This window comes from Myodes glareolus, chromosome 19 (assembly GCF_982192425.1).
Source record: "Myodes glareolus chromosome 19, mMyoGla1.1, whole genome shotgun sequence".
Taxonomy (NCBI): domain Eukaryota; kingdom Metazoa; phylum Chordata; class Mammalia; order Rodentia; family Cricetidae; genus Myodes; species Myodes glareolus.
The window spans coordinates 56,899,610-56,915,429 of record NC_142044.1 but is presented as its reverse complement, the minus strand read 5'-3'; the positions used below and the strand labels follow the sequence as shown (position 1 = coordinate 56,915,429).

General features: G+C 40.5%; 1 protein-coding gene across 1 annotated transcript in view; it reads left to right on the top strand.

Annotated features, from left to right (window-relative positions):
* The window catches only part of Adamts20 (ADAM metallopeptidase with thrombospondin type 1 motif 20), a 129,435-nt gene that overhangs the window by 74,740 nt on the left and 38,875 nt on the right, over positions 1-15,820 (top strand). The window contains exons 20-28 of the mRNA XM_048444778.3: positions 1,521-1,731; positions 1,862-2,026; positions 2,690-2,854; positions 3,816-3,935; positions 4,492-4,599; positions 5,326-5,490; positions 5,591-5,860; positions 6,706-6,867; positions 8,150-8,323. Coding sequence (XP_048300735.3) covers positions 1,521-1,731; positions 1,862-2,026; positions 2,690-2,854; positions 3,816-3,935; positions 4,492-4,599; positions 5,326-5,490; positions 5,591-5,860; positions 6,706-6,867; positions 8,150-8,323 — 1,540 coding nt within the window. The remainder of the gene's footprint in view (positions 1-1,520; positions 1,732-1,861; positions 2,027-2,689; positions 2,855-3,815; positions 3,936-4,491; positions 4,600-5,325; positions 5,491-5,590; positions 5,861-6,705; positions 6,868-8,149; positions 8,324-15,820) is intronic.

Genomic DNA, 15,820 nt, shown 5'->3' with positions numbered 1-15,820 from the left:
TTCCCAGCCTCCAACCCCCATTCATATAACAAGGTTTGGCCTGGGGTTTGCACCGGGAGTCAGTGTATCCCATGGAGTCTTAAGTCGAGCGTGAGTGCCAGTCTTGATCAAAGCCAGATGCTCTCAAAGAAACTTGCAGTGCTAGGACATACTTCCAAAGTTGCTGCCAAGTGTTAGAGTGACACCCAACACATAGTGTTTATATACACAATATATATACATATTATATGAAGTACATATATAGTTTTAGAGCAACTAAAATTTCATTTGGAAGACGATAAGATCTCTTTCTCTCTCTTTCTCCCCCGCCCGCCCCCAACACATGTTTAAACCATTGGAACCCAATCTCTGAACCTAATTTTCCAATATAAGAACTTTTCCTTCCTTTTTATTTTTATAAAACACATTTTAATTCATTGGACATGGTATTCTTATGTTTTTATTTGTATTTTTTCAGAAAGCTGCTTATGAACCCTACACTGAGTTTTGTCATCTTCCTATGCACTCTGTCTATCAGTATAGAGAGGAGAGCATTTCATAAACCGGCTACATCTGAGAACACACCTTGAGGTCAACATTCCTGGGCTGAGGCAATACTGACTACTCATCTCAATCTGCTCTCCGTGTCCTGGGAAGACAGCAAGCTACACAGAACCCCACTGCTGACGCCCCACCCTTAAGGCTGAGCCACCCTCCTAGAATAACACAGATCGCTACAGATCCGCAGACACATACTCTGACACTTTTTCTATCATACACATTGAGACTAGACAGTATCTTCATTGACCCAGCAGCTCCCAGGTCCTAGGGATGCCACTAAATCACACTTCGTAACAACAGACTTGGGTCAAATGAGCAAACAACAGGCTTGGATCAAGCAAGCAAACAAATGAACAAACAAACAAACAAAAAATCTTTCTGAGATACTATCTCACTAGGAAGCCCAGGCTATCCCTGAACTTACAGACTTCCTGCTTGGCCTCCCAGGTGCAAAGCGTTGCCTTGTTATGAAAATGATTAGACCCCAAGGTCTACTACTTGTAGCACTCAAACTGTTTGGTAACTCAGTGTGGACATTTGATTCAATGTGGTTTTATTTTAAAATTTGCAAAGCTGAAGGAGAGATCTGAGTTTTTGTTAAAAGAAAGCAGTTTTCACCGTTTAGATTCAGCCTTTAGCTTTTGTTGAATAATAACAGGAAAGGAAGCTTCTGTTCAAGATCATCCTCACTCAGCATGCTAAGCCAGGCTCCTGGCATCCTGTGGTAAGGTCACTCACCTCCTGGTCAGGTTCATAGCCAGCCCTCTGGCAGTGGGAGGCCAGCTCTCCTTCAGAGAATACCACCAAAGGCCCAATACAAGAACTTTTCATCCCCAATTCAATGATTTATCAAATAATTTCTAGTGGATTATCCATAAGCTCTTAAAAGTTTTAAAAACTGAATTATGCCCAAGCCCCTGAATCTGTTTTAAATCAATAGCCCTAAGCCCTGCTCCTAAATGTAGCAACATCTTCTCTAGGTGGCACATCACTGGCAAAAGCGAATGCTCATCCCAGTGTGGCCAAGGCTACAGGACCCTCGACGTTCGCTGCATGAAGTATTCCATTCATCAAGGACAGGCTGTCCCAGTAGAAGACCGCTACTGTAGTGACCAGCTCAAGCCCCCGACCCGAGAGCCGTGCCATGGCGGCTGTGTTTTAACGAGGTGGCAGTATTCAGAATGGTCCCAGGTAAAATAGAAACACCTCTCTTTTCACCAATTAAACGTGTCTATTTCCCTAAAAGTATGTTTTTGTCAAAATTTTGATTTTTTTGTTTCCTGTTTCTAAAAGCCACCGATTTTGTTTTGTTTTTAATTAGTGTTCTCGGAGTTGCGGAGGCGGGGAGAAGACTCGAGAGTCCTACTGTGTCGATGGCTTTGGCCACCGCCTTGGTGACCGACAGTGCCAAGTGCTTCCGCGGGTGATGCTTGGGAATTGCAATGAGTTTCCTTGTCCCAGCTGGGTTACTAGTGAGTGGAGTGAGGTAACACTGAACACGTGGCTTAGAAAAACTGCCGTAATGTCTTGCTAGGGAAGCTTACAGTTCAAGACTGGAAGATTCAAATGTATTTATCATAAAAGCAGTTAAAAAAAACAGTAAAACTATCTAGTTCTTCTACTATTTGGAATTATCAGGCCAGCAGTGATGTTCGCTGAGATTTAGTCTCTAACCAACTTCATAAAAAGCAGCAATGCCAAAGCAGCACTTCTTCAAAGGCTAGCTTCAAAGGATATCTGCTGCTAGAACAAATGGATGTTTTAATGAAACTTTGATGCATTTATTTATTATTTTTTTATCAGTAAAAACTGGGGAGTCATGTATTCGGGTAAGAACCCGAATGACCAGAGAATCGGTGGAAAAGCAACCAGTGACCTCCGTCTAAAAGGGCTGAGGCCCTCTCTATGGCCTCTCTATGGCCTCAGTCCTCCAAAACCTCTCTGGTTAACTTTGATCAGCTAGTGGCTAGCTCCGCCCTCTGAGTCAAAGCGAGCTTTATGGTTGTAATACGATCAAAGCATCACACAGCAGGGCCTAAGTGGCAGATGTGGGGGCCGCTGGTTTATCCAGTGAATGACTCTTGAGGACTAGGGGGGGACATTCCAGATCTTTGTGTCACTTTATGATACAGCTGTTTGAACTTCCCAGTGTCCTGCCACGTGTGGAAAGGGAATGCAGCAGCGGCAGGTTTGGTGTCAGCTGAGTGAGGATCCCCTGAGCGATGGCTACTGTAATGCCAGTACCAAGCCCGAGTCCCTGAGACTCTGTGAGCTCCGGGCGTGCACGTCTTGGCATGTAGGCCCCTGGAGTCCTGTGAGTATATGATGGGGCCTTCTCTGCCTTTGCCCATCTGTATAGGGAATGGCAAAATGGTTGTGTAAGAATCCACTCTCTCCTCAGGAGATTCTTTAAAATGTGGGTTGACATCTGAGGAGCTGGGACGAGGCCTCAATGGGTAAAGGCCCTTGCTGCCAAAGCCTGATATTTTGATCCCTGGAACTCTCATAAAGGTGGAAAGGGAAAACGGACTGTCTGATGTTCGTATGTGTGTAATGGCATGTGTTTGTGTACACACATACACACAAACACGTAAAATAATAATGGAAAAATGCTTTCTGAAATGCAGTCCGGTATCAGTAGAATTTTGACATTGCTGATAGTTTTGCCTTGCTTGATATTTCAGCTTTGTTTTTGAATTTAATTGAACCCAAAATGCTGAAAAAACTTGCTTTTAGCAACTTCAATAGTGTGTAAATATGTCCAGTATCTGTGCCTACATTGCTATTCCTGGGTTTGCGAGTCTTACCGGGAGGCCCTGGGGTGAACGATGGTCAGGGCAAGAGAAGGTGGGGAGTTCAGTCCCAAGAAGGCTGCCAAGGCTGATGGAAGACTCCCCTCGTTTCTTTAACACATATAAAAGGAATATCACTTAACATATTATATGACATCAGGCAGGTTTTTGTAACCAAAGTTGTGTTGTCCCCACAAACAGCATAGCATGTCTCTTTTAACATTTTATAGTGGTAACTTTAAAAATACATTAATTATAGTGCATTTTGTTAACTGCGGTGTTTAGGTGATACCCGTACAATGGATTTGAATAAATAGGCATGTCAATTCGATTTACTAATTGTAAGTTTCAAATCTGATACCAAGTGCTAGTCTGAACAGCTACTGAAAGTACATGTTATATATGTAGTTTTTATGTTCACTAAGAAAGTGGTGTTTCTGTAGCTCTTGGAAACGGTCTTTGGCACCTGTGGTTTCCTTTCAGTGCACAGCCTCCTGTGGACACGGGTACCAAATGCGTGCCGTCAAGTGTGTCAGCGAGCTTTTTGGCACCATGCTAGATGACAGGGAATGCCAGGAAGCCAGCCGGCCCAGCGACAGACAGGTAAAGGCGGTCTCTTCATGGATCAGGAGCAGAAATACTTACGAAATGGAAGGGTTGTCGATGAGTACAAATTATATATATATATCCTTTTATACCCCGAAACACCTTCTTCTTACAGAATGTGTCCTTCTCGGTTTTGGCATGCTGTGCTCCACTCTATCCGCTTTAACTTGTACATTCCCTTTCTTCCATGGTGTCTGTGAGAATCCCATGAACTTGCAGAAGTGTTCTTTCCTTTGTACAGCCATGCCCTCCCTCAGAACGGTCCATGTTAGGACTGCTTTGAAGGACTTTGTTCCTTCAATGGTCAGATAGGATGGCGACAGGAGCATTGGGATACAGCCTTCCTACCCGGTACTAGCGCTTCCTACCTGGTACTCCTCTTGCCAACAGTGTGTGTCTCAGACAGGGAGAACCTAGGCCATCCATTTACATTCATTTCAGCATGCTGTATTGTTGGATTCTGAATTTGAAAAAGGAAACCCAGTACAGAATTTCATATAAGCCAGATTAAAGAGATAGATGTCATTCAGTAAGGTTTGTTTTTCCCTAACAGGAGTGTACAGTTGTACCTTGCTTGGTTGTTCCAAAAGTTGGGGCATCCTCCTTATCGGCCATTCCCCTGGGAAAGGCAGCACAGTGGCGCCATGGATCCTGGACCCCAGTAAGTGACCCTGCATTTCTGCTGTGGAGGCTTCACCCATGGAAAAGCAGTTGCTCGGTTTTGTCAGCTTTAATGTGTGTGTTCATTCTTGGGTATTTGATGGGATGGAAGATTTACAGGGCTTAGATTTGGGTCGTGGAAGGATAAAACCATGGCTGTCCTTTTAGCGAACCTGTGTCTCTGTGCAGGGAAGTAACCCTTCAGGGCGACGTTTTCTAGTCTGCAAAATGAGGATAAGCCCTGTGGTCCAGACAGCTGTGAGCGGTGGCTGTATTGTAGGCAGTTATCAGCTTCTGTCTCAACTGCAGACATTTTCATGCCGTTTTGTTTTCTTAACTGAAAGCTGTAATGGATTAAGCCATTTCAGCTTGCTTTAAATTATGGGATCAGATGCCTTCTATCAGAGAGCCTTCCAAGGTTATTTTTTGATAATATCTAATGATGATTTTACACAAAACGTTTCCAGAACCTTTAATTTTGACATGTGATTAAATATTGCGTTAAATATTATGGCCACTCAAATTATTAGATGTGACTTGTAAAACTTATTATCTAAAGTGGAGAATATTACTGCCTTATGTGCATCTGATGCAGAAATTATTCCAGGAGATATTACTCCTCTTCTGGGCTCTCGCTGAAAGCTTGGTATTGTGGGGCAGAGCAGCTCCAGGTAACAAGAGTGGGGGTGTTACTAAGCCCATCCCACTACCACTTGGCTTTTTAAAGTGCTCTGTGTCCTGCGGAAGGGGCAGTCAGGCCCGTTATGTGAGCTGCCGCGATGCCCAGGATGGAATGGCCGATGAGTCGCACTGTGCCCACTTGCCCCGGCCAGCTGAAGTGACCCTCTGCTTCAGCCCTTGTGGAGAATGGCAAGCAGGGAACTGGTCGCCGGTAAGCATGCGTGTGAGAAAGCCGGCGCTGAATATTTAAATATAATGTTGGATATTAATGCGGGTTATTACATTGTCATGCTGGCTGGCTTTCTAATCAGTGCTCAGCTTCCTGCGGACCTGGGAAAACCACTCGACGTATTTTCTGCATGAACTACCACCAGCCGGTCGATGAGAGTTTCTGTGACCCCGAAGTTCGTCCTGTGATTGAACAAGAATGTAGCCTGGCAGCCTGCCCGCCCCCATACAGCCACTTCCCCAGCTCCTCCGAGCAGCCAAGCCAGTTTATGCATAAACCAGGAGAGAATCAAAACCAGGGGGTCCACCTGTCAATCAGAGGAAACCAGTGGAGAACAGGCCCTTGGGGAGCAGTAAGCTGTCTTTATTGAGTTATACTAATTTTGTAACTGGATCCTATTGCAGTCTTTTCCCAGATATGTGTGTAATGACATCAAATGTTTTTAAATGTGAATGTTATCTGAAGATCAATAGCTCCGTTCTTCAAAGGCTGAAAGCATTTTGATGCAGATTACAAGCTCCTGGGGTAATCACTAACCACACTGATTACTGAGGGACCCACTTGAAAGCCACTTGATTAGAGTCCATATCATACAAAAGGGCAAAGCCTGTAGTAGGTAAGATTGAATGTTTGGGAGAAGCAGAGCCATGCTGAGGCGGCAGTCAGGAGGCTAGTGCGGGCCCTGAGAGTGTGGGGGTCGTGAGGGGTGAAAGGTGTGGGGTGAAAGGCCAGTGACAACTCGGTGTCTATTCTAACATGCCTTCCCAGTGAGACCGTAAAATGTCTACTTCTTTTTACTTAGCATCTATGTTGATAGTGAAGGATCATTTTTTAATGTAAATTTGAAAGGCCTTTTCATCAACAATTTTTATTTCTTTATTTAAGACAGGGTCTCACTCTGTAGACCAGGATGGCCTGGAACTCACAGAGATGAGCCTGCCCCTGCCTCTGCCTCTGTCTGGGTGCTAGGATTAAACTCATGCACGACTATGCCAAGTTTTCATTAAAAAAAAAAAAAAGAAAAAAAATTCTAATGAAGCCCTTTGTAAAAAGTCGAGTGTTTTTGACAGATTTTCCTGATTGAAATTGTGGCTCCACGAGGGCGATTTGACCTCTGACCTTGCTTTGTGTCGAGCAGCGCCTTCCTCACTGGGTGGAGTGAGTGTGCCCTGTGTATTTCTGTTCTGTCATCGCCAGTGTTCCCGAAGCTGTGCCGGAGGTCTCCAGCGCCGGGCTGTGGTCTGCCAGGATGAAGATGGCCGCAGTGCTTCTCACTGTGATGTGGCCTCTAAGCCCCCAGAGTCAAATCCCTGTGGCTCCGGACCCTGTCCACAATGGAATTTTGGGGACTGGGGAGAAGTAAGTCGAGCTGTCCCTCCATGTCATCTCCGAATGACAAAAGCCAACATGCTTCCTGCTGTGGGATCATTTAATCTCACTATTTTGTGTGAAAACAGATGTATAAAAGCTCTCTTGCAAGAAGCACTCCGGTGTTTCCAGAGAACATTCCCGAGAGAGTGTGTACTGTGTTATTCCACAAAACCGGATGTGCAGGCCAAAATGTGTGGGTGCTACCACTGTCTTTCAAAAACTGTATATGCAGCCATTTAAACTTCTCAAGACGTTAGATTGATATAGGAACAGAAAACTGAGTTGATGTTTTTGCCATGCTCTGTTCTATTGCATGCCATTCATTTGGCTAATTCCTTTAAACCAAATAGTTGTGAATTATCAGCATTTTTTAAGGCCCAAGCACTCTTAGGCACCATCAATGTGAAGGTAATTGAAATGTTAGCTTTGACTATTCACGGTCCCCCACCCCCCTATTTTAGATGGAAAGAAAAAGAAAAGGCTTGTTTAATGCTTTTCCGTAGGCATAATTTTCTGTCCTGCCAGCCAGCTCCCAAATAACCGCACAGAGACTTCTTATAAATTATGAAATCTTAACTGATAGTTTAGACTTGTTTCTAACTAGCTCTTATAATTTAACCCATTTCTATTAATGTGCTTTCTGACTCTTGGCTTTATTACCTTTACTCTGTTCCGCCCATGCTGCTTTCCTGCTTCCTCTGTACATGGCTGGTGACTCCAGCTTCTTCCTCCCAGCAGTCTCTCTGCCTCCCAAATCTTACCCATTTAGCCTTTTATTAAACCAGTCACAGTGACATTTCTTCACACACTGTTAAGGAATATTCTACAACACTTTTGGATGAATAAATTATTCAATTAGTTTTCTTTTCTTTTTTGGAATGACTTCATAAGGAATTTGAAAAATCATTCTTTAAAGGGATACTGGAAACTAAAATGTATCAAGTTCCTTTAAAAATATACTTTAAGCTCTAGCATTGCAGATAATATTTAAATGTTGGAAGAATAAATATAAACTCTAGTTGCCAGAGTGTTCACCCGGTGTACATGAAACTGTGACTGTGACCCCCAGGACCACATAAACTGAGTGTGCTGTATACCTGTAAGTGGGGGGCAGGAGGGTCAGAAGTTCAAGGTCACCCTACATAGTCACTGAGGGAATCCACGGTCAGCCTGGATTATGGGAGACCTTGCCTCAGAAGAAGAAGATGGAAGAAATACAATATTCTCTTTGATGTTAATTGGTTATAAACTTTCCTATTCTCATTTTCAGTGCACACAAACTTGTGGAGGAGGAATAAAATCAAGATTTGTGATATGCCAGTTTCCCAATGGCCAAATGGCACAGGAACAGAACTGTGAACTTCCCAAGCCACCAAGCATGATGCAATGTCATGTACATGCCTGCCCTGGTGATGTGTCCTGGTATCGGGGACCATGGAAATCGGTACGATAGTAATCATAATCTTCTTATCGTGTTCCTTTTATGTGAGTTTCCTCTTTGTAAGTGGGAAAATTCACATGCTGTCTCATATCTGATTACTGCTTCTAACAGTGGACCATCGACTGTCCTAGTGTGTATATTATAGTCAACAATTTGAGTAGGAATTCATTCAAGTACTGTAATTACATACGTGTATGTAATGGTTTTATATGTATTTACTTTCTATGTGAATTTTGAACTAATTGAAATGCTTTCCTTCATTGCATCTCTGACCTCCCCTCTGATTAATTGGACTTGTGCATAATGTTAACCCTTTACTTGTAATAATGGCAGATTAAGGCTGTGTCTTGTTTGAGTTTATGGCTGTATGTGGCTTTTGTCTGTCACTATCCAATAACTGATCCCAAGCCAAATAACATTATTTTAAAATGTGTTTCTTGCTGTTAAATTGATTGGTTTAGAAATGTGAAGATAGTAAAAACAAAGGCATTTGCTTACATAAATTAAATTGTTCATGGTTTGTTAGATACATCATAGAGAAGTATGACTCATGTAGTAATTTATTTTGAATATTCATTTTTCCACTGTGTGGACTAATTATGGTTTAGGAATATTTTAATTTTCCATTTTTTGAGTCATAGACAGAACTCAAAGATAGTGCTAATGAATGGTTTATTTTTCTCTAATATTTTTCAAATATCTGGCTGAAGTATAATTAATGCACAAATATACTAAAATTAGCAATTTATCACCTTTGTTTTTTAGATCATGAGTAAATGAATATTATCTTTCAGATAAAAAGATGATTTGAGACAGTAATCTATTTATAACTAAACTCACAAACTGAGCCATTTTTGTTCACATTAAGGGGAAATCTAGCCACTGAAGGCCTTGCAGTGGCTTTGTCTTTGAGCCCATTGGTGCTGTTTTCCCACAGAGCATGACTTTGGTGCGTAAGTTTTAAACTTCTTCCTGTGTCTCTGCCTTGTGATGGGCCCTGAAATACCTGACTGTAATAATTTTGAGGTCGATTTTCCATCAGGGGTCAGTGCACTGCCTGTTTGGGTCTATTTTCTTGGTGCTCAGTTACATGATTTTTTTTTTTTTTCCCTTGCTGTCACACTGGCAGAGTGGACTGTATGGACCACAGTGCCTGGAGTGTTTACTATCAGGCCATTTCTCAGAAAACTTTGCTGGTACCTGCTCTGTTTAATGAACACAGAACAGCGTGTCTAAAGGTTAGGGCAGAAATTTACTTCAAGATATAGAGTATTAGAACTACAGTGTTCAGTTGGTGTCAATGTTAGTGAGGTCCTCATAACCTTCCATTTGATGCCTCTTGAAAGTGTCCACCATGGAAGCCACCTACGTCTGTGTATTGTATTGGAATCTATCTGACCCTGTATTCCAGGGACATGTTTGTACATAACTCATGTCCTAAGAGAGAAACCTGGATGTCCTTTAAGTCCTCTGTACAAGCAGCTTTTCAACCTCATAAAAATAATTGGTCCAGACAGCACCTACGACTACAGGACATAAGAGGGGGTTGCAGAACTCCTCGTTTACTACATGCCTATTCCAAAAGCAGCTAACCGAGAAATTTTAGTCTTTGCACTAGTGGAGAACTGTAATAACTATATATTTTGATAATTTGAAAGTGAAGTTTTAAAAAAAGTTCAATTAATGTTTATGCCAGAATTTTTACAAATCTATTTATTTGCATGTGTAAAATATATATCATGAGAGTGCCTGGATTTCTGTTATTATATGAAGAATATTTATTTTTCAATTAGTCTTTTATATTAAAAGGACTCAGGGGATCTGAAGTTTTGTTATCAAAACCAGGTATATATATATATATATATATTTTGCCTCTTTCAGTATTGCTACATATTAGCCAAATTTCAGAATACCTCTTATAACAGATTAGATTAGTATTCTTTCATGAGTAACATTAATTCCTAAAGACCCTGTTCATTCAGTTAGAAAATTAAGGGATTGTATATGTATATGCATGGATGAATGGCATTAAATCTTTTTTATTTTAAAGGAAAATAAGAGGAGTATATAAAATCATTATTAAAATATTTTAGAAAAAAAGTATGAAGATATCCCTAGCTTTTATTCATGTTCTGGGAAATCTTGTGTTGTAATAACAAAAGGAATAAATGAATTATAACCTGTGCTTGTTAATTGAATCACTACATTTTTGTAATAAGCCAATGTGAATGGATTGTAACTTAACCGGTTTTTGTTAATGTGTGGTCTTTGTGCTTGGCATAATATATACGTATGCTGTATTGTCATCCCTTGTATTGGTACCTAAATGTCTTCAGCGACTGACAAACCTTACATTGTAATGAATGGTCCCTGTCTTTGGTGCTGTTTTTCTTAAGTAACAGGCTGTTAATGTCTCATTAAAAAGCTAACTGTTGAAAGTGAATGTTTTCATATTTTTTTCTGAGTATTTGTATAAGTTACTATAATTTTCTAGGTAACTCTTACAGACTAATACAGCAATGTAAAATTGCAAGATTTACCTTCTGCTTGTTCATTTAAAACTACTAGAAATGCTTACATTTTTCTTCTTATGTATTATCAGCAATGAATAAAATGTAGTGGGGGTTATTATTACAGTTAAAATCAGACTGTTAGTTTGTGATCAGCACATCTTTAATAGGATTATCACACTTAACACAATTGAACTTCTGGAGAAAATGCTTTTAAAATATTTATTTCCTTGTATTTCCCCATGGGCTTAAGTAGTTTTCCTAGAATGATGTTGTTCACCATGTGAAATGAACTCATGTCTGATAAATAAATACTGCGTTCTGGGCTTGAGAACAACACAATACGAGTAAGGAAAATGACATTCCTTGAAGACCCTTTCTCTTAGAACACTTTAAAAAGTTCTTTTTTGAATTGAAAGTTTGCTCTTAGAAACCCACTCACTCTGGGACTTTACTTCAAAGTGTTTTTTTTTGGGGGGGGGGTCAGTCAAAGGAGTATAGAGAAACAAAAAAACCATTGAATATCTAAGAAGGACGCATGCTACCCCCAAACCCTCTCAGAAGTGAGCTGGTGGTCCGAGCACACACATCTGACCCCACAGCTTGCTGTGTTCGTGATTTTGTGTCACATGGCTTCTGCAGCTCTGACTTATGGATGAGCCTAGGAGCAGCTGGGAACAGACTGGTGCCCCCAAAGCCAGCCGCTGCACAGGAGCAAGGCCTTGTGTGGGGAAACAGTCCAGAAAGCAGTCATTCATTGTACCTACAATCATGATTTCCTTCAATCTGGAAAAAGAACGTACAAACATAATAAGTGGTTTAGAAATGAATTTAAAAATTTTTGTCATTTATTGTGTGGTTTGTATGTTTTGTACATACATTGTACACTTGTGAATGTCAGAGGACAACTTTCAGGAATCTGTTCCCACATATACCATGTAAATACCAGAGATGAAATTCAGGTCATCAGGCTTGGAGAGAAGTACTTTAACCCACTGAGCCCTCTTGCTGCCCCTGGAGAACAATTTTTAAAATAAAGTTTAAAATATATTAAATTACATTTAACTAGTTATATATTTAAAATGTATTCGAAATTTGCTTATCATATTTACCGCCACATCTTTCTATAGTACATTTATTGTTCTCAAATGAAATATATACACAACATAGTGGGCACTCTGGTGGTCTCTGTAATTCAGCCAGATGTAGTCCTATGTACAATGACTTGACAATTTAATAGTGAGAGTGTAAAATAAATGCAGCCACAGGCATGGGGGTATTACAGTCGCAGCAACAGGCAAGTGATTTATAATATTGAAGACTCATAAATATTTGGAGCTTGATATGTTAGAATAAACCAAGGATTACTGATGAAGATTACACTTGGAAGCAGAGGAATTCTGCTAGTAAATCCTTCTAGAAAACTTAAACCAATAAGATATATTTCTTCATAACATGGGTTGCATTGAGGAGGGTCTTGGTCTACTGTCAAACAGTGGGTGCTTCTGCACACCACCGCAGCCTCCTCCTCTGTACATGTGGATTCCATGCCTCACAAAAAGAGATCAGAGGTGAGTTTACAGATTGCCCTATGTATCTACCGATGGTGCTCTGAAAATAGTAAAAGAAACCAAGCAGGATCCTGAACATTTTAGACAAATGACCTCAGAGAAAGGAAAAGTGGTTGTAGCCTTTGGTGTCACTGGGGTTGTAACTTAGAAACAGAAAGCAAGTAAGTTGTGCCTCTGCATAACTGGGATGCGCCATCTTTCTGATACTTACCTGCTGAAGAATGCAAAGGCGCCCATGTGTCTGTGGCATTTCTACTGTTTCCCCAGTGAATGCTTTAGATGTGTAAGCGTCTCTGGAAATACTAGATTTTTCTCAGAAGACTTTGCTCAGAGCCCTCTAATGCCTCAGCTGAGCCTGCTTGTGGAAGCGAGAGGAGCATTCTTGGTGAACATAGAAAATAGGTGTCAGCTTTGGATAGCTGAGAAAACCATATTCTAGCTTCTATGTAATCATAAGACTGAGACACTATAATCTGTTTAAATGATTTCCAAATCTTTCAATGTCAAAGGCCTTGCAGTTTCAAAGGTAGGTATATTTCTCTTAACATGTTTTCATTGTGTGTTCTCTTTTTTTTTGTACATCATCTCTAGAAATTAAAATGTGATTATTTGATTTAGAAAAGAAGCACAAATGTAAATTTTAAAGGATCATGTGAATAATACTAAATATACTTTATTTTATGAAGTTAAGGAAATTTTCTATCATTGAATTATTTGTTTACCATTTAATTGTTAAGAAGTGTTCGAATATTTTGATGAGTTTCGAAAATGTAGCTCAGCTCCCTAGTGCAGGTCAGAGCATGTAATGTATTTAAAATGTGATTTTAATAGTTTCTAGCATTGAAATAATTATTTGGAGAAATCTCTCAAAGGAGCAATGTTCATCTGGGGCCATTCTTGTCATATAAGAAATTGGTTTAAAATCAAGTGTGGCAATCGTTTTACAAATTTTCGTAAACGACACCATTAAGTTCTTTAAATTTTTAGGAGTTAAATCTTTGGATTTTTAACAAATACCTACCTTTGAAACTGCAAGGTCTTTGACTTTGAAAAATTTGGAAACCATTTAAACAGATTATAAAATTTGACTTTGAAGTTTTAAGGATATATGCTTGGCAAAATAACAAATATTTTCAAACGTTTAAAAATGTTTGGGGGAGGATTCCAAAGCAATAGCTTTCTGCCAAGCACTGTTTGGTCTCTTCTTTTCTCAAATGGCAGACAATGGCAACAATTAGTAGCTTGTTGGCATTCCTGAAAACATAAGCAAGTGTAGAACAAGCTTGTTTCTAAGATGAAAGTTAGAGCTTCATCTTTGTGCTGAAAACTAAGGCAAAAACAAGTACCCATTGGAGGAGGAAGTCAAGGCATCTTCTCAACACAGAGAGAAAACCATGCGTTTACATGTGTGTTAACCCAGGGGTCATCAGTGAAGAGATAAGAACTTCAGGGACTCAGTGGATACACTGGGTGTGGGTCGGTGACTGCCCCTTCTGCTGGGAAGACAGGGGTAAAATAGGTGTGATGTGTCACACTTGTGCCCAAACTGCAAAGGTTACATTTATGTTTTGGATCAAAATAAATGAGTAGAACTTCTTAAAATAGTATTTTGGGGTGGGAGAGCTGGGAAGATGGTTTAGCGGGTAGATTATGAGCTTAAGTTTGGATCATCAGAACCCTTGTAAATCAAGCTAGACATAGTAGTGAGTGCCTGCAATCCCAGTTTTCTGATGATATTGGTGGAGGAGACAGAAAAATCCCTGGAAACTTGCAAGCCAGCTATTCCAGCACACCCTGTGAACAAGAGAGACTCATAATGGGAGATGAGGACAGACACCAGAGACTGTTTTCTGACCTCTACCCATGAACTTTCATGGGCCCACAGTCACATGAAAACACATATATGTTGTATATGCAAAAGATAGTATTTACTACTTAAGAAAGGCTTTGAATTTCTGGGTTATGCTTTACAAAGGCTATGACCTAGACATTCAAATACTTTGTGTGGCCAAAATGTTTAGTAACATTTCTAAATCCTCACCAGCTAGAATCAAGATAGAAACTATTATTATTATTCTAGGTGTTTTCGAGACAGACTGGCTCCCAACTCTCTGAGTAGTGAAGAATAGTCTCAGTGTCTTGAGAATTTTGCCTTTACCTCTCAAGGTCTGGGATCACAGGCAGTTGGCTCCATGGGTGCTCAAAAAAGAAATGATATGACAGGAATCATTATGTATGCCTGTAGATCTCAACACTCAGGAGGCTGACAAGGGAGTTGAAGGCCTATATATAGCAGATGACATCTCCACAAAGCAACACCAAGCATTTGAGGAGCATAAGAAGATGACTCAGTACTTAGGAGCACTGATTGTTGTAACATGAGGGCCTACTTGTTGGGGTTTCTGCCCTGCATGGTTTCTGTCTTCCCACCAGGTCCCATAGCCAGTAAGCCCCAAAGAAATTACACAGAGGTCTATATTAATGATAAACTGTTTGGCCCATTAGCTCAGGTTTCTTATTAACTCTTATAACTTACATTAACCCATTATTCTAGTATATGTTAGCCACATGGCTTACTACCTTTTTCAGTGGGGAAGGTCACATCCTGCTTCTTCAGTGTCTAGACAGGACTGTGGAAGAAGCTTCCCTCTTCCCAGAATTCTTCTGTTCTCTTTGCCCCACCTCTACCCTTCCTGTATGGTTGTCCCACCTATACTTCCTGCCTGGCTACTGGCCAATCAGCGTTTATTTAAAATATAATTGACGGAATATAGACAATTCTCCCGCACCAGGTTTCTCTTTCAGAGAACCCATGTTCAATTCCAGACATCCACATGGTTATTCATAACCATCTGTAAATCCTGTTCCAAAGGATTCAGTGCCCTCTTCTGGCCTCCATGGGCACTGCATGAGTGTGATGCACAAACACAAATGCAGACAAGCACTCATAAACTAATAAATAAAGTCTCAAAAAAAGGAAAAAGCTTAAAACACCGGAAATGTAGCATTTGTTTGCTAGGGCTCTGCAGATACAAGGGGTCCTTTTCTTGCTGGTGCCCACTGTGTTTATACTTTCGGCATCTTTCTATACAGTTTATGTGAACATCGGAGTTGTAAAAGGTTAAAAAAAGGGAAGAAATTGGCACTTCTGGTGAGGCTGGATGTGATGCCTCACACCTGTAATGCAAGCACAGGAAAGAATAAGCAGAGGAACAGTCATGAGCTTGATGCCAGTCTGGGCTATTGAACAAGACCCTGAATTAAAAATTAACACACTATCATCTGAAGTCAAACATTTTTAACTAGTTCTCTCTCTCTTTTTAAAGTAGACATACTTACAAAGATATCTTTTGCAAAAATCTATTCCTCTTTATCTACCTCATTCTCATTTGAAAATAATTCAGTGTATACCTGATGCA